The sequence below is a fragment of the Neodiprion virginianus genome, chromosome 5 (assembly GCF_021901495.1).
Source record: "Neodiprion virginianus isolate iyNeoVirg1 chromosome 5, iyNeoVirg1.1, whole genome shotgun sequence".
NCBI lineage: Eukaryota > Metazoa > Arthropoda > Insecta > Hymenoptera > Diprionidae > Neodiprion > Neodiprion virginianus.
The window spans coordinates 9,950,134-9,976,776 of NC_060881.1; the positions used below are offsets into that span (position 1 = coordinate 9,950,134).

Here is a 26,643-nt window from a genome sequence, read left to right on the forward strand (position 1 = left end):
TATATATATATATGAAGTGCACATCAATGATAATGATAAGGAACCACGAATTTTAATTATCTCAAATTTCATCTCAAATTAACTGAAATATTTATTTCTAATGTATATTTGAAGGAATATTCCTGATAAAGTAGGATTTTATGTGATTGAAATTTTTTTTGTCACATTGCCCAATTGGATCGACTATAGCGGATCCACCATTTTGAATTTTCAAAATCTGACCTCATATTCGTGATCAGCGACTCAAAAAACCCCTAGATACGTATTTTCAGAGGCCTTGGTTCAATATTAGAGCTCTGAGGTGATTTTTTAAAAGGTGGGACCGTAGCGTTCCCACTATGACTGTAAGGCTTAAGTCAGATTTTGACCCTGTTTCAGGTTCCGATAGCAAAGGTGTATCGATATTATAGATACATTTATCAGAGATACCACCATGTAGCTGTTAACGATCGAACGTGAAGAATAAGACGAACAAGAGTAAGAATAAGAAAAAGAAGAAGCAGAGAAACTTGTGGGAGGAACTGTACACTGTTAAGTCCGGCCGACATCTAGCAAGATTAAGGTAATGCCAGCTGCCTGATAATAACATGATACACAATGGTTATGTAGCATTTCAGTGGTTATGGTGCTTCACAGTGGATTGCGACAAAACCAACGCCATTTCATTCTTGCCACAGGCATGTTATTATTCATGTAGTCGTCGAGTGGCGGATAAATAGAAAAACCTTTTTTAAAATCGAAAACAAGACTGGATCACTGGGATCGATAATTTGGACAGTGTGCGGATATAAAACATAGCAGCCTAGGAGTAGTACGTAAGTGTGGCGTAAATTCAGCTTATCTAGTTTCACAAATCAATTCTACGTAACAATCGGTATCTACGTATGTAATATACGACGATATGCGGGGGTGATTTGATTTATTTAAACAGCGATTCATGACTATTGTAGTTTTTGCTTACTGAACAGTCATCGACTGGTTTTTTTCATTTCTTAACTATAACCCGGAAAATCTCGCAATGCATTTTCTTGCAACTATTTCAATGATTTAATGTTGGCGCAATGTAAAATTGTACGTTGATGACTCGAATTTCGTGTATCGATCAAACTGTTTCGTACGTAAAAATAAATTCTCGATAACGTTTTTCAAAAAAGTTCTGTGTATGGACTAAATACAAATGAATTGATGAGAAAATATGAGGGTGAATTGAAAAATCGAATAGGATCGACGGGTGTTTTTTTAATTTGCTGAAAGGAGCTCGAAAGTTTTTATATCGTATTTCCCGGAATGTGATGACTAATGAGAAAAACAATGTATACATGATCTGAGATTGCTGTTTGATTAATTCAACAACCTTAATTTGTTCGAACGTTAATAAATTAATCTGTTGGAAGGTTTCCTAACAATTATTCAATGATTTGTATAACATCTGAGTATTCCAAACAAAATTTTGAAACTAAATTTTTTTTAGATTAAAGTTTTTTACATTTTTCAAAGATGATTAGTTGCTACTTATATTCCCTAATAAATGATATATTTTTAAAGACATTTTCGAGTAAATTGTAGAAATTTATTTTGATTAGAACCTCATGCATGGATAAAATAAAATCCATGACATACGTTGTTATAAACCCAAAGCAACGCGCTATTTTCCATTTATTTTTATCGAATAATTGAGTTAATTGTAATGGACTTTAACAGCCAGTAAAATAATCGCAAGATAGATGAGAATACCTAAAAATAAAATGCACATTTCACATTGTCAACAAATTTGTGTATCGCGTATTGGTAATTTCTCATTTCTGAGCGTGTTTTGTTGAAGAGTTCTTTTTAAACAAGTGGGATTTCATATCAAACAATTGATAAGCGGATAATTTGAGCTCACTTCCCTTCGTTGAGATAGAGCTTTTGAACTCAGACTTACCGTTAGCTAGTACCGAGGTCTCGGTTTCCACACTGGAAACCGCAACGATCACCAGACGATGGCCAAATCTGCCTGCTGAAATTACACAAAAAACGATACAATATTAAAAAGGTTGTTCAATTGATGTCGATTTCTTTTTCTACAAATATTTCATTCTGAGGCGAGCAATAAGAGATAATGATCTGAGGAACAGCTGCGAATTAGTGATCAATGCGTGTACTACAAGTTTAACAATGATTGTTCCAAGTGGTATGACGTTACAACTATAATAGATAATACATTTACAATATATTTCTCATCTATATCAGCTTTGCACGGTATAATATAGTCAACATCGATGTTCGGATACTATTTACATATTTTTTCTTTTTCTTCTTAGCTTCTTCCTTGGATCAGATTTAATATTACAAAGAAATGGGAGTATAATTATCCTAAGTGGAGTCAAAATGACTCATATAAGCGTGCAAATCATTCTCTGAAAAATTCCGTTCATTGCGTAGAAGCAATACAAAATTAAGAAAATTGTATAAAACGCTTCTCCATGAGCGTTTCATGCAAAGACTATAATCAAGAAATATACGAATAACATAAATTTACTGTTTTCCTACGAATCTTGGGTACAAAAAGCAAAATTGTGACTGTAAAAGAAAATATATAATGATATCATTTACTCGCTTACAGTTAACTTCGCATGACTTTGCACTGATCATCGTTTCTCATATTCAATGAAAAACGAAAAAGGAACTGAAATAAAATCAAGTCAACTTTCTTGACTCCTTTTTCAATTTCCTATCTCTGCTTGTTGAAGTCTGTAAAAATTATTTTGTACACAACAGACACACTTTTAATTTTCATATTTTACTGTCTATTACGGTTTTGATTATAGGTGAAAGATAGATATTATTGAGAGAAATTTTTTTATTGAAAATCGAGGATGTGCCGCCAAGATTTGACGAGCTTCTACAACTTCAACGTTAATTGACCTTGTTTCAATATCGATGCTAACTTTTCAGATTTACTGCGCTCCCATAAGAAAAGAAAGGCGATTTGTCCTCCTTTCCCAATTCATGTATAATCCTAATATTTGCCGTAGGGAGAATAAATGAATTTGAAAAGCATTTTTTATCCCAAAGCGACGATGACCGATCAATAGTAAAAAAACTATAAGCGTGTTTTCGGCATTGGAAAATAAGATGCCCAAATCTAGGACTAGCTTATACTTTTATGACACCTCTTTCAGCTTTATAAAAAAAAAAAAAAAAACGTATTAACGTGTCAGTGGCCAAATAGTTGACGATTATAAAGAATAATCAACAGAATAATGAAAAGAAATTTAACTGTGCACAGTTACATTATTATATAGCTAATAATGAGACAACTGTAAGACAAAAAAAAAGTGAAATATATATGAGAACAAAATATTCGTATGGCATAGACTGTAAGTAATCTGAAACAGAGTGACGAAAAGTCAGTGACAAGTTTTGTTGTTGTGTTTGAAAAGTGACTCTGAGTGATTCACCAGACAGAAAAATGGGCCCGAACAGGTTTTATTGACTCCAGGCGAAACTCGGTAAGACCCGTGCGAACAATCGTATGCATGACGTAAATCGTAACCGTGATTATCAAGCAGGTATGACGTCATGAAAACGATCAGCGCCGGCATGCACTAGCGAACTCTGAGCATACTCTGAGCATAGCCTGAGACCATCAGAGGCAACTCCACAGGGAATAAATGCAGAAATCTACCGCATAAGACTCGTTAGATTTTTCGATCACGCCTTTAATTGGGCCAGGTAACAAACGATCGTCATTTTTTTGCGTCCAACGGCGATTGCGATTGGTGGAAAGGTCGCCGCAAAGCACGCTGGGGCTGCTCGGAGCACGTTGAAAAACAACCGAACGTAGATGCAGACTCGATTCAACCGACCGCGTAAATAAATGCAGTTTTTCGAACCCATAATTAATGACACCTACCAATCGGATCGGAGCGACGATCGAGACACGTAATGTAACGAACCGTAGCCGTGGGGCGATTAGATCAGCTGTTGATTGCACGAATTGAAACCGCGTGCCATTGAAGCAAGGAGACGCGGGGAAGAAACTGTCACACACGGGCGAGGAGGAGAAGGTGCGGAAAAGCGGTGACCGCATGTTTTCCTCTTGTCGTCTGCAATACGCGCGATAATAAGTCGAGGGTATTGTTTCGTGCCCGGATGATAGCGTTTCTTGGAAACGGCGTATCGATCGCGCAAACCCGAGGAGGAGGCCCCGAGGTCGCCTGAACGATCCGCGACGGCAAAATTAGGTTAAGCTCGGTCCTCCGAATTATTCCTGTCGAAGAGTAGCCTGCTTGTAGTCATCGTTATCCGCGCGTCATTGATTTTGCCCGCATTTGGTAAGCCTCGGGATGCGAAATCGGGAGGCGAGGATTGGCAGAGACTCACCGATAATTCAGAGCCGGGTTGCATCCTCGGTCAGATGTATATTTGTTGACACTGGCACTGGCACTCATACACCCCACAAAACTGCCATTTTTATCCTTATAACACAAGATTCACCACTCGACACCACCGCTGCTCGATTGTTTTTCCGAACTCCCAAACGGGGTTAGGCCCCCTTTAAAATACACCTTGCTCGTCGTTCGTATGTGGGTGTGTGTGTGTGTGTGTTTTCTTTTTTCTTTCTTACGCTCGCCCCCCCCGCCGCTCTCTAACAGTTAAAAAATATCGTCGCTCATTCTCTACGTTTCTCTGTGTACAGTCTGGGTACTACGTGCATTTGACGAGACGTTGAAAAGCACCGATATATCGAGTACGCTCGGCTGCCCCGCTGAGCTACGTACACGCCGCAGGGATCAGCGCCATATGCCGGAAGTACGTGATACTAGACCCGCCGCGAAATACACGGCGTCGTCTGCTACGTACGAAAGTTACCGTCGATACGCATTTTTTGACGTGTATGCTTGATTTCCGATCAAGAAATCGGTCGGATTTGGTCTAGCATTACTCATTTCGCGACATATTGTCGCGGATTTATTGCAGTTTTAATAAAAATTTCGTAATTGTCAAGATGGAGAATTTTTCCGCCATCAAGTTGCCCGGCCTGAATATCGATTGTCATTATTTATATCGTACGTTTCCTCTTCAGTCATCGATTCACTTTTTACATTTTACATTTTTACAGTAATGAGAGAAATAAGTTTAGTTTATTATACGGTACTTTAGGCTTTCCCATATGTGATCATAGGTGTATAAGGGAGTCGTCGATCGAAGAGAATGACGGATAGCCAGCAGCAGTTCTGCTTAAGGTGGAACAACTTTCAGGCAAATATCACCAGCCAGTTCGAGGCCCTTCGCGATGACGAGGATTTCGTCGACGTTACCTTCGCCTGCGACGGCAGACGTCTTCAGGCCCACAAAGTCGTACTCTCCGCCTGCAGTCCTTACTTCAAGGAGCTGTTCAAGGTTAGATCATGCCACCACCTTCAACGTCACCTACCACTAATTTTTTTCCCGATGAGAAAAAGCCGATCGGTGCATGTCGCCGTCCTCCGCACGCCATGGATCGTTCGGCTTTACCCTTCGACCCCGTCATGAGTCTGCTTTACCATTTTTATCATTCCTGTCGTTTCGTTATACAACGACAGTGTATCCTTATTTTCATCCCCTTTTCACCCTACAAATTCATCCCATCTTTTTCATAGCCAACCGATGCATCTTTCCACTTTCTGGCCAAATCCACCAACAGCTAATACAAATCTCCAAAGATACCTTGCAAGATGCGAATCGGACGCAACGTATTTCAAAATGTCGACGTCGATTCGTTCGCCTAATCGTCATTGGTAACAGAAATTTATTTTAACTTCGACTCGTCCTTATGGTCTGGATAACGTTGTTTGTAATATTTTTTACACAGGCGTATGATTTTTCTCGACAGACTTGAAGGCAGCCTCGCATATCTAACGGCACATCAGCCTTTGGATAATTTTCTTTTCGTTCGTACGGTATTCAGAATTCGTCAAGTAAATCGTGAGACTGTGATATTACAGCGAAGAAACTTTTATGCGTCGTAGTCGCATATTTTTGTCTTTAAAGAAAACCTGAGTTTACAGCGTTCGGTCATTGCAAAGTAATTTTAATTTGCAAACATCCAAATTGAACTGCTTGATTAGTATTGTCGTTTTCCATTTTTTTTGTTTTTTTCTATTTTTTTTCTTTAGAGAGATTATTCGATGACGCCGACATTACCTTCTGTTATGTAACAAACAATATGGTCAGATATGAGCAGTACCGCTTCGGAATCATTTGTGGGACACTTTTTCAGAGTAGTCAATACAAAATGACGTAAAAAATCGTCTCGCTGGAGTATCGCAATTAATCGCATATACTAAAACCACATGAATTACGGTTGAAAAGTATGCTCAAAATCAAAGCGATGATAAATTTAAGGTTTTTTCAATTTTTGTACTAATTTAAAACCAGATATTGTATTTTTAATTTATTTATTTATACTTGTTAAATTATTGATCATTATAAACTTGCGTTTAAATGGAATTGTGTTTGATATTTCTTTATATATACATATAATGTATGAATTTTTATTTTCCAAGGCAACCATAAATTACGTAACAGATGCTGAAGTCTCACTCGTCATACTTAAAGACTTGTCGGAATTCCTTTGAATTTTCAAGCACTTGCACGATACATGTAATTGGCGTTATACCCATTATTACCAAACATCTTATTTCTAATATGGTATATATTAAATATTTGCGCAACTGGTATAATGCAAATGAAGCATTGTATTATATTATTATGTTGTATTTTATGCATTGTATTGTTTTGTATTATACATATTTATATACAGGTATCTGTATACCTGTACCAGTTTTACTTTTGGCCATTTTGTATTTAACCTGATTTGTATCACCTAGACAAGTTTTTTATTTAATTTCTTTTCACGCAACACTTTCTAAAGCTGCATCATCAGGTATTCAGACAAAAAGCAATATACAGTATCATCGACATTTCTCTGACTAAAATAGTTAGATGAGTATATATTTTGAGAGAGATTTTCAATTTATACATCTGCAGTCCACCGAGAATTCTGTGGTTTTCCTAATTTGTAGTTACCCAATATGAACAATATTCGTATCATTTTCTAATCATTCTAATTTCATTAAGTGCCTTGGCATTGTTATTCATCAGTGTTCTGTAGTAATGGTAATGGGGTAATACGCGATATCATTCAAAGCAGCTCAATTTTCAAGAATTGGTCTGTATAAATAAGAAATTCACTAGTTTCTTCAATTGTAATTGGATAAAAAATTGTGGATACAGTAATCTGCAGAGAACATCAAAGTAAAAGCCGTTCTCTAAATATAGCAGTATTATCCTTGATCAGGCATGTATGGAATTATACAGAAATATTTTACAATTACGTAATTTGGGAAAAACCCAACAATATATAGTCATTTACCATGACGTGTCTTCTTCGTTTTGACATACGCAACAGATGTTTTTCTTTCTATGTATAGTATTTAAATACATTTCATTCAACGATCAATTTCAAATCAAAGCAATAAGTCATTGATTGTAGCAGTCTCAGTTTCCTATCAAATTTTAAAGATGTGCGTTGAATTATCAATGCAGTACAATTATTTACAAGGAATGTTTTTGTACCGGAATTAATATCAATATCAATATTCTTAGAACCAAGTACTTTCATTCGCGCAATAAAATTAAAAGATTTAACACTATGGACAGCGAATAAGTAATATACGTTTCGGCTTTAGGAGAATTATTGTTTATACGAATGTGTGCTTGTGAATATTCTTACGTGCATACGACAACTATTGATGTGTAACAAGAACAACATCCATTGCAAATTATTTTGTTTATAGACAAATCCATGTAAACATCCGATAATCTTCATGAGGGATGTCGAATTTGAACATCTGCAGTCGCTGCTGGAGTTCATGTATGCAGGAGAGGTAAATATCTCTCAAGCGGAACTGCCCACCTTTCTGCGCACCGCTGAATCTCTTCAGATCCGTGGCCTCACCGACTCTCAGAGTAATCGACACAACAACGAAAAGGTATTTCATCCCTTAGTTTTGTCTTGGTTTGTAAAAAATGTTTAGAATCTGAAATATAATATAAATAAAATAATAAATTGAAATTGGTTTACCCAACAACGAATATTTATTTTTACTACGTACACAAAATTCTTGTCAATTATTCTGTGGTTTCATTTCAATAATGATTTTATCCGTAGCACTCAAAGACTAATAATATCCATGCGTCGAACGGCCGTGGCCTGATCTCACCGAGCTTGGATGATGAGCGCAGTAAGAGTCCACCGGCAACGAGTCCTCCGCCGTTGAAAAGGCTGTGCAAACGAAGTGATTCACCTCAAAACTCTAGTCCAATACCTACGGTGCCGGCAGGCGCCACTTCCACGCAACGTTCTCGTCCGCCGATCGAACCACACGTTCAGCTTGATTATAAAGATCTCGATATTGTGGAGGTGTGTTATCTTACGTGGGACGTTTTTTTTTTTTTCACAAAAAATGCAGTTTTGCAAGCAAGCCTTAAGATGCGGCAAAGTACTTATTAGTAGTCTATGCGCAAAAATCAGGTAATATTCGTTGAGTTGTGTATCTATTTATTATCCAGCTGTACCGAAGGGCTTACATTTGTTAAAGTTACATTATTTTGAAGTACAATCGATCGTTGTCGAAAGTAGAAGATACCAAACACGACTTATTCGTAATGTGAAGCTTGGGACAATACCTGTTTAAATTTAACAAGTGACTGTTTGTAAAACATTGGCGAGTTTACGAAAACTCAGTTCAATCGAGAATTTACTACATTTAGATTTCGAAATGTAAAGAGATAATAAGGTAGAATTTCTTAATTTTCTATTTCGGACGAAAACGAGAAAAAAGAGTTTCGCCAGTAAATTCGGAATTTTCATAAAAGTGTCTCACATTTTGTATAGAAAAATCAATACATGCAATTATTACAAATATTGAAATTCAAGTTTAGAAGAAATCTTTTATTTAATTACTTGCGCGATTAGTAACAAGAAGTCACAAACTTGCTCCATCTTTTGATGCAATTAGATCAACATTTTCTTGAAATTTTTTACAACCGTTTTTGTTGGTTTGACGACTTATTTACCAGATTTTTGAAATCAGATAATTAGTATTTTCATATAAGGTTAAGGTCGTGACGTTAACGCAACGATGCGTTTTTGTGAAAAACGTTATTTCGCAACGTCAGGGGTGTCTGAAATTCAGTAAATCATGATAAAGCCAAAAATTCTTACATTTTGCAAACTCAACACCTTAAAGTCATACTAAAGTTCAAAAACGGTAAATTTTTGTTGCACAGTTTCGTTGCGCTGACATTATCAACCTTAATCTCGTGTTTTCATACACTTGCTATTTAGCCTCACGTGTGATGCTTTATGATAAAATTCCCCCGTCTCACGCAACATGTAGATAGAAAAGAGAAACAAAACTTATTCACCACTCAGATAAATAGGTATAAGTTCATTCGGTACCACATGTCTTTTCGTCCTTAGATTATGAAACAACTTGCTTTCCTTTACAGCCAAAAGTAGAATTACCAGAATATGGCAGCGACGACGATTGTTCTACAAAGCCCGAGATCAATGCATTGCCGGGCGGTTTCCTCAGCTTGGACGGAGGCATGGAGGTCCTCCCTACGTATCCCTCGTCATATCAAGGTAAGTGAGATAAGAATTGTATTAAGCGTCAAAGTGTTGAATAATTTTTAAAATTTCAGAATTATCGATTTAGCTGTTCAAGTTTAACCAGTTGGTAACTTTTCAGGAAGCGGAATGGACGGAGGAATGGCAGGACCCTCCCACGGGGCTGAGTTGAACCAGGAGCAACAGGGTGAGTGAAGTTTGAAATCAATAATACGGTAGTGCGAGCACCATTACAAACAGCAACAACCTAGCCGTTACATCAAAGTATCGAATGTGAATAGAGAGAAGGAAGGAGAAAAGAGTCTTGACGGTTTGAAATGGTAAGCTCGTGTGTAGCTCGGTAGGTCTTGGTAGGCGGTAGGAGACATTTGACACTCAAGAGGCTGGAGAACGGGCAAAGTCCACACCGAGTGCAGTTTGCAGCTAGTCGGCTGTGTTGTATGAAAGTTTTTATATAACCCAAGATGATTTATTATTAACAACCGTAATATCCTGTGTGTAAATATTTTTAAAAATTATCTACGTCCCACTCCTTGATGCTTTGTACATATTATATTTTACATTTTGTTTTTATTTTTTTTTTCTACACTTCATCGTTTTTGTTGGTTTTTTTTTTTTTTTTTTTTTTTTTTTTTTTTTTTTTTTTTTTTTTTTTTTTGTTTCCTTATGTTCTTTCATACAGTTTTCTAATTTTACGTCACATCTCTTTGTTGTCATGCTTTTTGTAAAAATCCATATACCGCAATGCTGTACATACAACGCTGATTAATGCTATTCGCTTGACAAGTTGAGAAAAAAAAAAAAAAAAAGAAAGAAATCAGCATAAGCAAAACCACATGTCAGGTGTACTCAAAACTCAATGTCCAAATTCATGCTGTTTATCATCTTACGATCATGCTTTTGTGTTTGATAATAGTAATACATACAGTTTAATCAGGTCTCGTCGTAGGTTTTTTTTTTTTTTTTTTTTTTTTCAATCCATTATCAAATAATCGCGAAAGGGATAACTATAGAAAGTCACGTTTTTTTAAGCACCCTAATACGATACATTCTTGCAATCTACATGATGTATGAAACTTTTGTGGTCAGCTTTAGGATCAAAATTGTTATTTTATTTTTTTCCTTTGCATATTATTTCGACATAGGCAATCCAAATACATTATACAAGAAATATTCAAGTAGCAGCTTATCGGTGATTACGATTATTTGCTTTCAATTCAGTCAAGTCTTCCACAAGAAAATCAATATTGTTATATTTCAAGAGAAAAACAACATCTGTTAAAATTATTATCATATTAACTCAGTCGATAATTATACAGAACATTTTAATGCTTGCAAATTCTGAGTACCTTGGATGGTGGAAAGGTAGAAGAATTTTATCAGTGACTTTGTAGCTGTGACGCCACGATTTATTTTGACATGTCTGATAGTAGAAATAGACTGATAACTTCAAGTCGACAAATAATTTTTGAAGCGTGTCATCGCTCTCAAATCAAAACGTGAATACTGGTAGTTTTTTTTTTTTTTTTGTATAATATCAATGATTTCTTGAAAATATTGTCATTAATGATGGATAAAACAAAATTGCGGTTTACAAAATGGTCAGACAAGCGTAAATATGTGTATGTTTTCTCAGACTTTGGCATTAACTTTCGATAACTGTTATTATAAAATCATTTCTCAATACATACAGGAAAAATAAAATATTTTACTACTCATTTTTCTTCTCAAGCTTAACATGATCAATTATAAAGAGTTGAATCGTAAGACAAGTCAGCCAGGATTCTTCTCTTTCTAATATGAAAGGAAAAGATAAAATTATAATATTCCCAAAAACTGCTGCAATTACATTATAGACAATAATTCAGCTAATCTGATTGTCGTACTCGAATCCTCTACCAGAAACATCCATGGGTTGGAAAAATTGAAACGATTTGAAATGATGCTGTGGAATAATGTCATTATTTCAACGTGCCGTGCATACATTTTTCGCCGTCAGCTTCTAGACATAAATATCGATTGTGCGACTAGATCATACATGGCTTTAAAGACTCCAGTCTTCTCACCTCTGACGTGTCGATAACAAAACGTTAACTCACTTTTTGTTTCTTTTTTATCTCCTCCGTTGAATATACATCGTATATCGGTAACTCACTTCACATTACCATGATTAAACAAAAATCAAAAACAAAATCAAAATCATTGCTATAAGTGTAGTGATAATAATAATAATGAAAACAACAACAACAACAACAACAACAACAATAATAATAATAATAATAATATCAGGCACCACACAATATACTTAATTGGGTAGCGCTAATAGGGCTGTTTGCTGGTTGTTGCTGTCCTGTGGTGGGTGGTATTTTGATATCGTATGGTGTGAAAAGAAAAGTAAATGGAAAGAAAAAAAAAAAAAAAAGTTACATCAAAAAAGAGAGAGAAAAAAAAGAGTAAAAGAGAAGAGGTGTGGTGCTATGTTGTGGTAACGTGCTATGCTGTGGGCTGCTACCGGTTAGAGCAAGTTGTGTGTGTGTTGCAGCTGACCTGCGTAAACTGCACTCGTTGGACCCGCGCCCCTGTCCTGTGTGCAACCGCATGTACAGTAACTTGTCCAACCTGCGTCAGCACATGCGCCTCATCCACAACCCTCAGAGTGTCACATGCCCTCTATGTAACAAGCCATTCAAGACCAAGCTCTACCTGAAACGACATTTGGTCAGCTTCCACGAGCTCAGCATGGCAGACAGGCAACGACAAGAGGAAATCTACCAGCATCAAGCTAAAGCTCAAGGCCAGGGAACGGGGCAGGTTCAGGTTCAGGTTCAGGTTCAGGGACAGGGACAGGTGGAGGGAAAACCTTGTTTGACCGCGTCCTCTCTGCCTCCTCGGCTTCCTCCCGGAGAGGGAGGAGGCTGCGGAATGAGCACGAGCTCAAATACAAACGCAAACGCAAACTCAGGCGCCGGCGTTAGTGGAAATCCTGGCGTTGACGCTAAGGCGAGAGGAGTTTATCAGGCACAGGTAGCCGACGGCTCGTACATGATGGAAGTAGCTCAAATTGGCGATTCAAAGCATTTTATTGCCGGTATGCAGCAGCAATTCAATGCTACGCATCACTAATGTTCAGGTTATATTTATTTTACATCCATTCTTATTGCCCAGTATAATTTTGTGATATAGTTAAAGCAAAAAAAAAAAAAAAGTTTAAAAAAAAAAATGAAATGGAAATGAAATACGAAACAAAGAAAGAAAGAAAGAAAGAAAGAAAAAAAAACAAAAAAACTAAACTAAACCGGAAGGAAATGAACGAAGCGAAAAGAACAGAAACTGTGAAATTTATTAACAATATCGATATATACTTACCTGTACTATATACTTTTTTAAGTCGTCGTGTGATTCAGTAGGAAACGTGTAAAATGTTGACGAAAAAAAAAAAAAAAAACAGAAAAAGAAAACATACCGAACGACAAGATAGGTAGGAATTATGTGACTGTGTATTGGCTGAATTCGGTATTCAGCATACGGTAAATAGACGTAAACGTGGTTTTTTTTTTTTTTTTTTTTTTTTAACCTCATTGAAATCAAATATCTTTTCAATTTCTAATTCAGCCAGACGTTTAAAAATAGTTTATTCGTTTCATTCGTCGGTTTATAAATCCAGATTACAAATTGATTAATTTCATCTGAAACTTTCACAAACAAGTAAGATAACGCGAGTAAAGTTTGATAATCGAAATTGGAAAAAGAACGCTTACGTCTATTATACCCAAATATAAGGGAGAGAGCGACTAAAATCCCGTAGGTGGATAAGCCACCCCACCTCGTACTGATATTTTCCGCAACCGGATAATTGTTATTTCATTTAATGCTACTATACAGTGTTATACAAACTACAGATATTTACAACAATATTATATTCTTACAGAGAATTATATTTACTTTAATATTATTATATTATGGTTACAGCGCGCAATGTGCAATAACATATAGCTCGTAACATGATATAAAACTATTTTTCACATGCATACAATTACAATATACAGCCAATCCAGCAGCTCAACAGAGTAAATAATACTTATTAATTAACAGTTATTCTACATACCGTGATTTGCAACAATGCAGCTAATTCAATTAAACGATGCAGTAGGATGCCTTTGTGCCGCTCCTTTCTTCTGCCTCGATGCTCAGCGTTCTTCTATTTCAAAAAGCTACCAAAACAGTATTCTTCTTCTTTTTTTTTTTTTTATTTTCGACTCAACTGCGCGTAACACGCTTGTAGAATCTTGAAGATCGATCGAGCGATTGGATGAAATAAGGAAATTAATCGAAAGAATACAGATAATCAATTTTTACGACAAACGGTAATAGCGTTAAAACTTACTTCCAATATTACCGAAGTATATAAAATGGATTGTTTTCAAAACTAATAATTACATTTGCCGATAAGACAGAATTCAAGTATTTCAAACACTCGTGTTCATTTTAAACCTCTTTTGATTTTTATAAGAGACAAACACACAGAAAATAGAATTTTGTAGCCAATATTTGATGAAAATGTTTACAAGTCGATTCGGTTTCCATTTTTCGATAACGATTCGTTTACGTGTATTTGGCACTTATGTTTTTTGAAGTTGTAAAGCGAGCAGAAGGGAAGCGGCATTCAGCCATTTTATGCGGTTCCATAGCCATAGTACCACACAGTACAACTCAGGATCTTTTATAATTATATTTTACAGATGACAATAGTTCCATATATAGGTATATCTTAGGGCAATGGACTCTAGCAAACGTGCCTATTAGCTCATTTATTAGGGCTTGGCGATGCCTTAAGGGATACCGATTGAAAAAGAAAAAAAAAGAAAGAAAGAAAAAAAAAAAACAGAAAAAAGAAAAGATAACCAATATTAAACAGGCTCTTTACCTCACATACAATCAAATTACTTAACAGATGCAGCTATATATTATTATTATATATAATATATTTACATACAACAATTTTACAATAGCAGTGAGAAGTCGCAACAACTGCGACCTACACAGATTAATTAATCAATGATATTATACAATAGAAGGAAAAGGTTTTTTGTTTTTTTTTATTATCAGCTGTTACTACATTGGTAAGCAATGCGATGTTGTGTTTCTCGTTTGATTTTTTTTTTTTGTTCTTTTCTTTTTCCTTTTCTTCGTCTTCAAAACCAATTTAATATTATGTAATAATATTGGAAGAAAAGAAACAGATACCCGTTTTAAATGTTAATCAAAACTGAAGAAAGAAAAACAAGCTTCAGTTACAATATCTACTCATGGATGCCCAGCATTACTGACTATTAGTAAACGAATAAGATTAGATTATAAATGTTGCATATCATATTATAAATATTGTTATACATTTACCAAGCAGTGTTACATTGGCCAAGCCTCGAGTATTGGTTTATGAATAATTTCGTATCAATCGTTTGTCAAATCTATGCATTTTGACGACAGTTCTGAATTACTTATTACGACAATTTCAATGCTGTCAATTTATCGAAACTTTCTTAAAATTCGTATCTCGTTCTTTGAACGTTTGTCAATTTACTGCCTGAAATTTTATGGAATAATCTTAATTAAAATTACGTCGCATTAATGTTTAGCCGTCTGGTATTATTCTCTTGCAATATCTACTCTTTGAGACTTCTTATCGGAACTCACAGACGGATCGTTTATCTTCAACTTTTACCATCTACCCATTGCTCGAGGCCCGCAATTACTTAAAAGTAAAAGTGCATTACAGAACTTGATTATAATAAATAATGGACTTCATTATAGACAGGCTGGTCTTCGCTGGGCATTATAAACCGGTTACCTAGTTGTATTACATTACAGAATTCACATACATACAATATACTGTTATACATATTGTCTGTGCCTTGAGTTCCAAGACACGGCGTTATTCTCAAATGGTGTTGAATCTTAATCAAGACTGGTATTTCACGAAGGTTCATTTTTACCATTGAAAAGATTTTCTTTGCTGGGTATCTTACGAATGGTAAAGAAAATCTGAATAATAGCGAATGCTTGACGACGAGAATAATTATCGTTACGCTCGGAATGAAAGACACTTTCTATATTTATATCTACGAAATGCAAAACAAATAATAATAGTAATGAAATGATAATATTAATTTTTTGCGCAATACAATTTTACTTAACGCAATAGAAACCGTTTCGTTAATACAATTTATACGTGAAATTTGTTAACCACGTACGATAATCTTAAATCACTGAATTTAATCGAATTTTATCGTTCGATCGGATCACCGATTTGATTTTATTCCTGATTCAAAATATCGACATTTCTAATGAATTTATCGATAAGGCGCAAGGCTGAGACTGTGAGAGACTAAAAAAAATTTTATCTCAAAATCAAAACTTGAATTATTCGACTATTTCAGATACGAAAATGTCTGTCTGAAGTTTAATTGTTTTCTATAGAAACGTTGTGCTTTCTAACGATTTCGTATCACTTATTTATGTTTCAATTAACAAACCAGCATTATATATCACCACTCTCAATTTATGTGTTATATACATGTATATATGTAAATTTTTCATCGATTTGTATTCGCTTTAGAAGTTATTCACCCAATTAACTCGCTGCTCGTAGTTCATTATTTTCATGCGTTGTACGCATAGTAGCGTTAAGATTTACAAATTTCAAATCACCAATTGTCATCGATGACGCAAAGAAGGGAAAAAAGAAAAGAAAAAAGGGGGGGAAAAAACATGAAAAATTCGTTTGTACTCTAGTCAATCAGCAGTAATAATAATGAAGAAGTAAAAAAAATAATGAAAACATGTTTCGTCGATACTCTGATGCGACGAACAAATTGTGTTGAGCAAATTCCTAATGACAAGAAGTAGGTGTCATTTTTCCGATGATCACGTCATTATATATACACTATAGCGAAGAACAAATATATCATAATATCACGTCATTCGTTATTGTTATTTAGGTATTTATTTTTTAAGTATTCTTTCATCGATCAATGATAAGAAAAGCGCTGTTTACATGTACTGTATTGTATAGTTGTGAGACTGAATTATGCCACACGATTCGGCGAAGCGTATAAGATATTATATATACACATATATACATATATATATATATACTTATGTATTTATATATATATATATACATATATATATGTAAATATATATCAGTTTTATTAGTAGGCCTTATTGACTAATTAAGAAAAATAAATCTGTACGGTATTATATATATAGGGGTACAGCGTTTTCAAGTCGGTGGTACATATACATATAATTTGTAAGTAATAAGTAATTTGAAGAAGAAAAAAAAAAATTTCACCTATTCCATGTTCCAATGCGAGAATGAATAATTTTTTCATTTCTAAATATCCGATCTTGGCAGAAAGATAGATATTTTGAATTCACTTTTGCTCATACTTGATGATTTTACTAACGATGATGTACCGAGAGTTTTTCTTAAAAGGACCAAGGGGTCGATTATGTCATTTCAATTTTCACATTTTTCACCATCGAAGCATTCCGATTCGGTGACTAAGCTTTGCAAACCAATCAGATTGCTTGGATGTTGGGAAATGTGAAAAGTGAAATTACGTAATCTTTACCCTGCTTGTCAATCTCGTCTAGTTTATGGGCGTAGCCAACTTCGTAAAAATGTTACTAGAATTGTAACCGTGAGTGACGGATGCGTAGCGGATCGCGGCGGCGCTGTGAGGGGTTATGGTTGACTGTCACTTGTCAACCAATCGATTCTAGGGAATTTCACCGTGTCGCGAAGGTTTGCTTCAAGCTGCGAGCACGGATGTCAGCCAATCAAAATTGAGCAAGTTGAATCGCGCGCGCTTCGAGCAAGTCCTTTCAAGAAGAACTCTTGGTACGAAAGAGAGAAAAACAACAGAAGAATAGAAAAAGCATGAGATGATACGAAGTAGGGAAAAAAAAAATAAATATATATATAAAAAAAATAAGATAGAACTTAGAAATAAAAATGCATGAATGAATGAACAAATAAATAATAGAAGTAAATATTAATTACAATTAAAAGATATATAGTGATCTCTTACCGGTACTCTGTATCAAAATTATTCGTTAAAAATTTATTTTTGCGAAACGATAATTTCGATCATTCAACAAAACCATTGTTTTTTATTCTCATGTAAGGATTCGGTATAGCAATCTATCTATGTAGATAGATCGTAGTGTTTCGGATCTGTGTAGCACTCGAAATAATAAATATTTCGAAAAGAAAAAGCAAAAAAAAAAAAAAGAAAGAAAAAAACAAAAAAAGAAACAACATTGTGTAAATAATTATTAGCAGTTTCGAAAACGTATGACTCATCGTTGATGACTTTTCTTATTTTCAAATTGATAGTCAGCAGCTATTTGATAAATACATGATTACATGAATAATGAAATAAAATAAAATGAATAAACAAATAAATAATCATAATATTTATTCAAATATAATTGAGTATGAACGAGGTAATTTAACCGTAATTCAAATTATATCACTTACATCAATAAAATTTTGACGAGTTGTCAAATACTATCTTTTACTCCTAATAAGAATGATTATTATAACAACATTAATACTACTACTACTACTACTACTACTACTACTCCTACTACTACTACTACCACTACTACTACTATTACTACTATTAGTACTACTACTACTACTGATAATAATAATAATAATGATAATGATAATAATAACAATAACTTTGATTGTAATTGCAAACCACGATAATAATAATGAAAAATTGATAAATAATACTATAATAATAATAATAATACTAATGATAACAATAACGATAATAATAGAACATATATACGTTAATATTAATACTGATGAAAGGTAACGATAAAATACTAGATTAAGTGAGACTGACGTGCATATTGAACTGCGTAGATACGTCTGTTTCTGGGCTAGATAATTATTAATTATTCTCTCCGATTACGTACGTAATTATGCGCGAAATAATTATTTTGCATTTATGGGAGGGTTGGAAAATCTGACATTTGAGTACTTACGGTATGATTGAGGATAAATTTGGGAATATCGAGGGTAAAAAATTAACGGATAAGTGAGGTAATGAACAATCATTAAATCGAATTGCAGATGAAAAATTTGACGCATGTTGGTCGAGTCAATGTTCTTCGGATTTAAATTAACGAATTGTCGTTATATTTGAATTATGTCTAAATTCTGGAGCTAGTATAAATAATATAGCTTTATCCACGTACTTATTGCAAAGATTTTGCTTTCGTTCAACCCAAAATGCAAAAAAAATTTCGTACGTATACATAGAAAAATAGTAAAAAGAAATAGCAATTATTAAAACGTGTACCGATCACAGTCTAATTTTCTTCTAAACAAATAGAAAACATATGGGCAACATGTTCACGTTCAGCCCCTGATGGTGAAACTTTTTTTATAATGCGAGTTGGTGAAGAATTGTGAAATTTATTTAAAAAATTTCAATGATAAAAAGAAAAAATGCAATATCGGAGAAACAGGTAACATCGAGAAATATTTTCAAGGAAATCTTTGAACAAGATTTGAAAAAAAAAAAAAAAAAAAGGTATAATATCAACGCAGAGAAATGGGAAGTAAATTGGAGGAAATTTGAAATAATGGCAATAAACAGTACGATGCTGGAATTGAAACAAAGAAAAAGAAAAAAAAAATCACTTCCATCGGGGGTTAATCAGATGAATCAATGTTAAATAACACGTCGTTCGATAGATTCTACGAATTTTAGGTTAGGTATCGTAAAAAAGTAACTACGAGTTTTTGTTCCTTTTGCGTTGTACGTTATTTTTATTATTTTATTTAATTTGAAAAAAAAAAAAAAAAATTTTTTTTTTTTTACGTTCTACATTTCTTTCTCTCAACAAGTAATAACTGTGCAGCGGTGAATCGTGATCCTTATAAGCTATAAATAACCTTGCATACCTATTATAATAATTAACGAGGCTGACGTGTCAGGATTAATATTGCTTTTAACAGACCTAGAAAATCCGTATTTATCCTTTTCAATTCTCGAACATATAATACACATTTATATACCCGTAAATAATATAATTATACCTACATATATCAATAACTGTGTATATATATATAAAAAAAAAAAAAATTATTCATACGTACATAGATACAATATACATGTATAAATAATATTATTACATTTGATTTGGAATGTATATTTTAATACGCATCCTACCGTGCATGTAGGTTTGAATAATCAAGCGTCATGGTCACCATCTTCTTTACACTATGCAGTAGATTTTTTTTGTTTGTATGTTATACTTTTTTTTTTTTTCAATTTTGCCATAATATTTAATCAAAATTGAGTAGATTTTTACAAGTTTTATTATTATTATTATTATTATTGCTATTATTATTACTACTGTTATTATTACTATTATTTTATCCATCACCGTACGCGTGTCGTATGAAATTCAGTTATTACATAAGTATTATTATTATGTAGTGCTATGATGTGCGATAATAGAAATGTTCCTATTTCAAGCTTGTTTTTTGTAGCCTTTTAATATATACATACACACACACACACACACATACATGCATATATATATATTATGCGTAAGAAAATAAACACCGTATTTTTGTTCTTCCTAACGTTGACCTCTGGTATGGGAATTTTTCATATTTTTCTTTGTGCCTCCGCCAGTGAGTTACGGTTGATTATTGAATCAATCGAATTGTGAACCGTAAATTCGTAATTCAGAAATTGTTAACGAATAATCTGTTGATTTACGTTAATTTTATCAACTCCGCGGTTACTTTTGTCTTCTTGATTGAATTCATCCTCGTATAAATAATTATTGTATATTTGGTATACCTGCGAAATTTTTTTCAAACACAAGCTTATAATCCAACGACGGGGATACTTTTTTTTTTTTGAAACTCTGTATTTCTTTGTTAATGTAATTATGTATTTACTGTACTAAACGTATGATTGTGTACCAGAAATCACTCACGTACTGTATCCATATATGATGCGAAAGAAAAAAAAAATAATAATAATAATACCAACAGTCATTGATATTATATAACAGACATTGAGAAATAAATAAACAAATAATTGAATAAATCGAATTCTGAATTCATGCATAATGAAAATGGCTTTGCTCGACTAACAAGTGTAAAGTTTGATGGAAGAAAAAAGGAAACAAAACAACTGTAGATTGCACCACGTCTTTTTGTTTCTTAATTGATCAGGTGAACGGTGAAAAAAAAAAAAAATGCACTGTATCCTAAAAACCCGCACATCTTCAGTTTCTTGAATGTGTAAATTAATCAAGTACCTAAGTCTTTTTTTTTTTATGTAATTTCCAACAACAGAGACAATTTTACAACCAATTTTGTATTCGACATTCTTATTTGCATTTTTTGTTTTAATTGAAAATAGCTAGAAATTAATAAATTTTTACCCTACTATGTCCGAATGAATGCAATAAATTTTTGAAAACTGTCGATTTTTTTTTTATACCGTACCCACGAAATATACGACCGTCTCCTTTTTTCGTGTCACGTATGATTTTGGACTTTGAAAATTATCAAACATTCTTTGACGAAGAAAAAAACAAGTCACACTGTTATGCTCGGAATTTATTTGACGCAGTTAATTCCCGATGTATGTACTATGTATGCAAATGATGTTTGCATATTCAAGAAAATGAAGGTGTGAAAATTTTCAAACAATACGCAAATGGCATCTGTAAGAGAAAAAAAAAACGATTTCCATTTCATTATGCATCAGCATATTTCAAAATTTGCATTGCGTATGGATTAATCATTTCACGGATGACTTAATTTAGATGAAATAATTAGTTCCCAATGTTGAATCAAAACGCCAATAATGAAAACCCGAAAACGTTGTGCGACAGATTTTTTCTGTATTTTTCTTCTCGTCTCTGTAAGTACTTGTGGAAATTATCGAAATCACGAAAAAACAATCGTAATCAAAATAACGAAAATGCAAAGTTGAAAATCTATAAGTTTTTGCGTAGAATCTTATTCGCGGTCATTATTTGCGTTAAACGTTTATACATTGGTATAATTCAGACTTTTCATTGGGCTGAAAAACATTTTAGCCTGATGGTACGAACGTTTGAATTCAAGAAATAAATTTAAGGTGGTTGTAGGAAAAACGAAATTTCAATTATCTCTCAGTGCTAGATATTCAAAAATTTGAATTTCAACTCTTCCCTCGACTGTCTTATAATTTTTTTTCTACTTTAAGTTTTAATAAAATATACCATCAATTTGTAATGAAAACTTTCACTGAATGCTAAGATATTGCAGAGTTTTTACTTATTATTTAAACAAAATCATATTTTCCAACCGAAGACTGAATTCGCCAACATTTTTTTTTTTTTACCTTTCACCATATACTAGACAATTTTCTTTGTCACTACCGGTTTCTAAAGTTTTCAATCTGTCTAGTCACTGTGATTGTTCAACATTTTTTATTAAATTTTTTTGACCAGCGAAAAGAAATATCATTCGGTGATTAGGATTTACAATATTATAGTAAAAAATATTGCTAAAAAACGTTTTCCTTTGTGATAAAATATCGGAAACAAGTGACAATTAATGAGTTTTAATTCCTTGAAATTGAACAAGAGATTTTCAGTGACTTTGAAATTTCCATTCGCATCTTAATCATCCTCGTGTTTTTTTTTCTAACTTGGATCGTACATCAATCGCATAAAACGTGAGATTATCGAATCTCTATATTGACGAGAGGGGTTTCGACCCAAAGACTGACGAATCTGTAACGCAAGTCAAGTATGCAGAGATTCGGTATTTCGATATCTTGTTGGTTAAATTTTCTTTTTCATTAGAGTTCAATATTTCGTTGTAGCGTGAATTTATCATTTGACGTATTAAGTATTATCATGTGCGTCTGTAAAAACGCTGAGATATTTTGTATATTTAAACAATATGGTATCGCAGAGTAGCTGAGTAGATGTAAATTGAAATTAGGCCTTTTGATATATTATAATAACACGATGTCGTACAATTAGCACTTTGCTTGCACATTTTTAATACTTCATCTAGTTAAACTGCATAATATCAACGTACATACATAGCTGTATAAATACTTTAGCGTATGGCTGTAATATAGAAACTTTAATCTGTATAACCTGTGCGTCGTCATATATAAAAAGAAAAGAAAAATTACAAGTACCCCAATGTATACTTATCTACAAAGAGAGAAAAGATATTTATCCGAGTCAGCCAAACATACTAAACGAGTATTATTTTAACGTGGAATAGTACATTGTGTAACAGGGAGGCAAACTTGGTTTTTTCGAGGTGAGCGTAATTTTGCAATATGAGTCGTGGGTGAGCCGAAGAAGAATATTGCAAATAAGGGAGGCGAAAAGACCGTTGCCTCCTTGTTGCCCGCGATTTTTTTATACAACAAGAGTATGCTACGCGGTTTTTCACGAAATTGAGGTTAGGATCGCGTAATGTCAGATTTGGTCGCGACTGCGCATGCGCACAGGCTTGACAATTGTCTTTTCGGTACTCCGCGCATGCGCATTCGCAGACTCACTAGACCGTCGTAGAAACGGATACATTTTTTTCCGGAAATCAAGCATGGAAAAACGCGTAAAACATTCTCGCGTTATGTAAACTAAATTTCATGTCATTCAAAAAAATATTATAGTAATATCATTATTAACGAATGAAACTCGATGTAATTGATGCGATTCTGAAGTTTCGGAGAAAGATACATTTTTCTCGACTGAACAGTTCGTACGTTTGGCGAATTTGACGAATCTTTTTTTTCTCTCTCTCTCTCTATATATATATATAATTACAATATGGTAGATTAGTGATTGAAAATATGCAAGTAAGTCGCACTAAATCTGTATCGCGTTTAAGTACACGCGTAAGCTGTATAAGGAAATCATTTGATCAACACAATCTGTTTCAACTACAATAAATATATATAATAATATATAATAATATATATATTATTATTATCCGCAAGTAAAACACACGAAGTCAGTATTAATGTTATCATTGTGTTTCAATTGAAAATATATATCATCTTTGTACGGCAATATATGCTTTTATACTTATCTTGTTCAATATTCCAATTGCGTAACGTCCATATGACCACGTGACTATTTACCATTCCACGAGAGTATTTTCTTCTTTCTTTTCTCTTTGTTATTTTTACTGTTTTTTTTTTTCTTCTTCCTTTCTTCTTCGCGGTGAAAATTAAATTACAAATTGACGTACACGAATGACAATATTTGAATTCGAAAGTATTGTTTTACGCGCGTCGTCTTCGTCCCGATAATTGATACGATTTTAGTAGGTCACTCGAAGTGAAGTGAAAACCGATGAAATTCATACTCGAAAATATTCATCGCTAATATTTTCATTTCACACGTATACCCACATATTCGTTTTAATTCGTACAAAGAGATGAGTTTGTTTTTTTTTTCTTTTTTCTTTTTTTTTCTCCTTTTTATGTGATAAAGAGCGTTCATTCAGAGGTGATCTACCCCAGTGAGCTTGCAGAGTGGACAAAGAGCTTTACGCATCCCGCGGGCCATTACGTAGTCATAACCGTTAATAATTCATGCAGCAAGTTGCTCATTGGGAGGATAGTTCATCAGGTTTTGCTAGATTAAGCTTGGACTGCTCTACTGCAGGTTTTTGCACGAAGTAAAACAAAAAAAAAAAAACATGATAATAATGAAAGCAAAAAAAAAAAAAAAAAAATAAAACGTTGAATGAGTAGCTTTTCGGCCGATTGAACATAGTTTATATTGCTGTGAAACGTTTAAGAGGGTCATAATGCATGCATGCGATGTGTTATATACATCTAATTTTTTCGCACCGTCGTATTCTGAAACATATATTTCGATATTTTGATTATCAAGTGTTCTCGCCTTTACAAATGAACATTTTTCGAAAGAAATCATTCCACTGTATCGAGCTTTTAACTTTTAAAGCTGATATACCATTTCAAAGGGGTGTAAATAAGAATAGACCGATGAAAAAGTGGGCAAATATTTGGCTATTCATATCTCGACGTAATAATCATTTCATTCGATTGAGATTTGTTTTATTAAAAAATATGTAGATCAAGCTTCCGTTGATTATTTTTATTTTTTTTGTGTTTTTTAGATGGAATCAATTTACCGAAAGCATTGTTATTAACAATAAATTGTTTTACGGCGCCCACGATATCTCAAGTTTGAGATGCTTGGAGAGTTTATCTTTTTTCCCACGATGGCAATTTTTTGATAATGATATTCTTCTCTTTTGCTAGTTGAGTAAAACATAAAGTCGCAAGTTTAGAATGAAAATACGAACGTTCATTTCAAATTCTTGCCATTTTGGCGAAACGAAACATTTTGGATCGTGGCAGCCAGAATGAGCTATCGAAAAATGCTGTCTTCAAATTTGAAGTAAATTGATTTTATCCCTTTATTCAGATATCAAACAAAACAATCGACGTTATTGTATGTAACAAACCTTTCTATTACTTGATTCAAATAAAAAGTGCTCTAATCACAGCTTGATCTACATACTTTAGAATAAATTAAATCCAAATTGAATCAAATAATTTGTTTGTCGAGACATAAATTCTCAATATGCAGTCTTTTTCAGCCGTTTTATATTCGTCTGTAATCCCTCGAAAAACAAAAAAAAAAAAAAAATAATAATGCACAAACAATTGTAATTTTGATCCCTTCGTAAATCATAGGAACGAAACTTTTTCAGTGGAGTCACAAACCTGGTCAATTAAAGGTATATTATATCGTTATTAAACGATGTGCGCATACGTCATGATTTATATTCACGGAGGCTTAAAGAGTTTTAATGTTAAAAAATTTATGCGGGCATTTTCACCCCTTGTGAAATTCACACCCTGCACCTTAGATTAAACCCAGCAGGTATTATCCCGAGTTTAATTTTTTTTTTAGAAAATACCTATTATGTGTCTAGGCAAATATAACACGTTTGGAGTTGAATTTATGATTCGAAACTTGGCGAACAGTTTTCTTTTTTTAACACGAAAGCAAAAAAAAAACAAAGTCTGAGAACATCTGGCTGCAAACTAGAACAGTAATTGCTTGTTACTTTAAGCGGCAAACTCTCGAACGAATTGATTTATTGGATCGTATCGTCGGGACAATTTAATATACGGATTATAATCTTTCGATTATTCAGTGATGCGTACAAAGCTTCAGACGCGCAACTGTGACAATTATTGTTACATATTTCAGTGCTTCTCGCACTGGAAAATTTAAAGTCACAGACTTACGTATTAGCAACTTTTATGCGAAATTATGTGTTCTTGATTTTTTTGATTTTATTTGTCTGTAAGAAATTGTTGTATTAATAAACCACGTAATTTCTGGCTAGAAGTCGACATTAGAGTAGAATTATTGGCGAGAGATGTACTCAAAAATTATTCAAACATATAATCATCGATCCACAATTTAAAAAGGCTTTCGAACAATTGTAAATTAATGTCAGATGTGTGTTATTCGTAAAATAATTCGACGGGTGAGAATATCGCGAAAATGTATTACTTAGAATTTGAAAATGCATCTATGTCTTTTCTGCACTTGGACGTTTTAGATTTTTAAATTCTATAAAATAGACTTTCGAATTTTTCAGCATTCGATATTTCCTCTCCTCGATTTTCTTATTTTTATTATTGTGGATACTTGGGAATATCTCTGTCTCAGGATTGAGTTTTTCCGCGTTACTTTCGCACCGGAAGTAAAGAGACGAACACGCGTTATCAATTTTCTGAATCTACGGACCGCCATTTGCGAAGAGAATGGAAAAAATTCGACACAATAAGTACGAGAGGGAAAACTAAAACAAATGTGAAATCCCGGTAAACCTTGACGTGTTTATGTTTCATCGC

General features: G+C 33.7%; 1 protein-coding gene across 3 annotated transcripts in view; it reads left to right on the forward strand.

Moving 5' to 3' along the window:
* Nucleotides 1-5,062: 5,062 nt before the first annotated feature.
* LOC124306283 (protein abrupt-like) overlaps nt 5,063-26,643 on the forward strand; it is a 166,611-nt gene continuing 145,030 nt past the window's right edge. For 2 of the 3 annotated variants that reach the window (XM_046766805.1, XM_046766807.1), the window contains exons 1-5: nt 5,063-5,388; nt 7,827-8,021; nt 8,201-8,452; nt 9,544-9,679; nt 9,786-9,851. In XM_046766805.1, the coding sequence (XP_046622761.1) occupies nt 5,200-5,388; nt 7,827-8,021; nt 8,201-8,452; nt 9,544-9,679; nt 9,786-9,851 (838 nt within the window). In that variant the 5' untranslated portion in view covers nt 5,063-5,199. Of the gene's footprint in view, nt 5,389-7,826; nt 8,022-8,200; nt 8,453-9,543; nt 9,680-9,785; nt 9,852-12,206; nt 14,561-26,643 lie in introns of those variants that run through there. The other variant, XM_046766806.1, reaches the window with a different exon arrangement.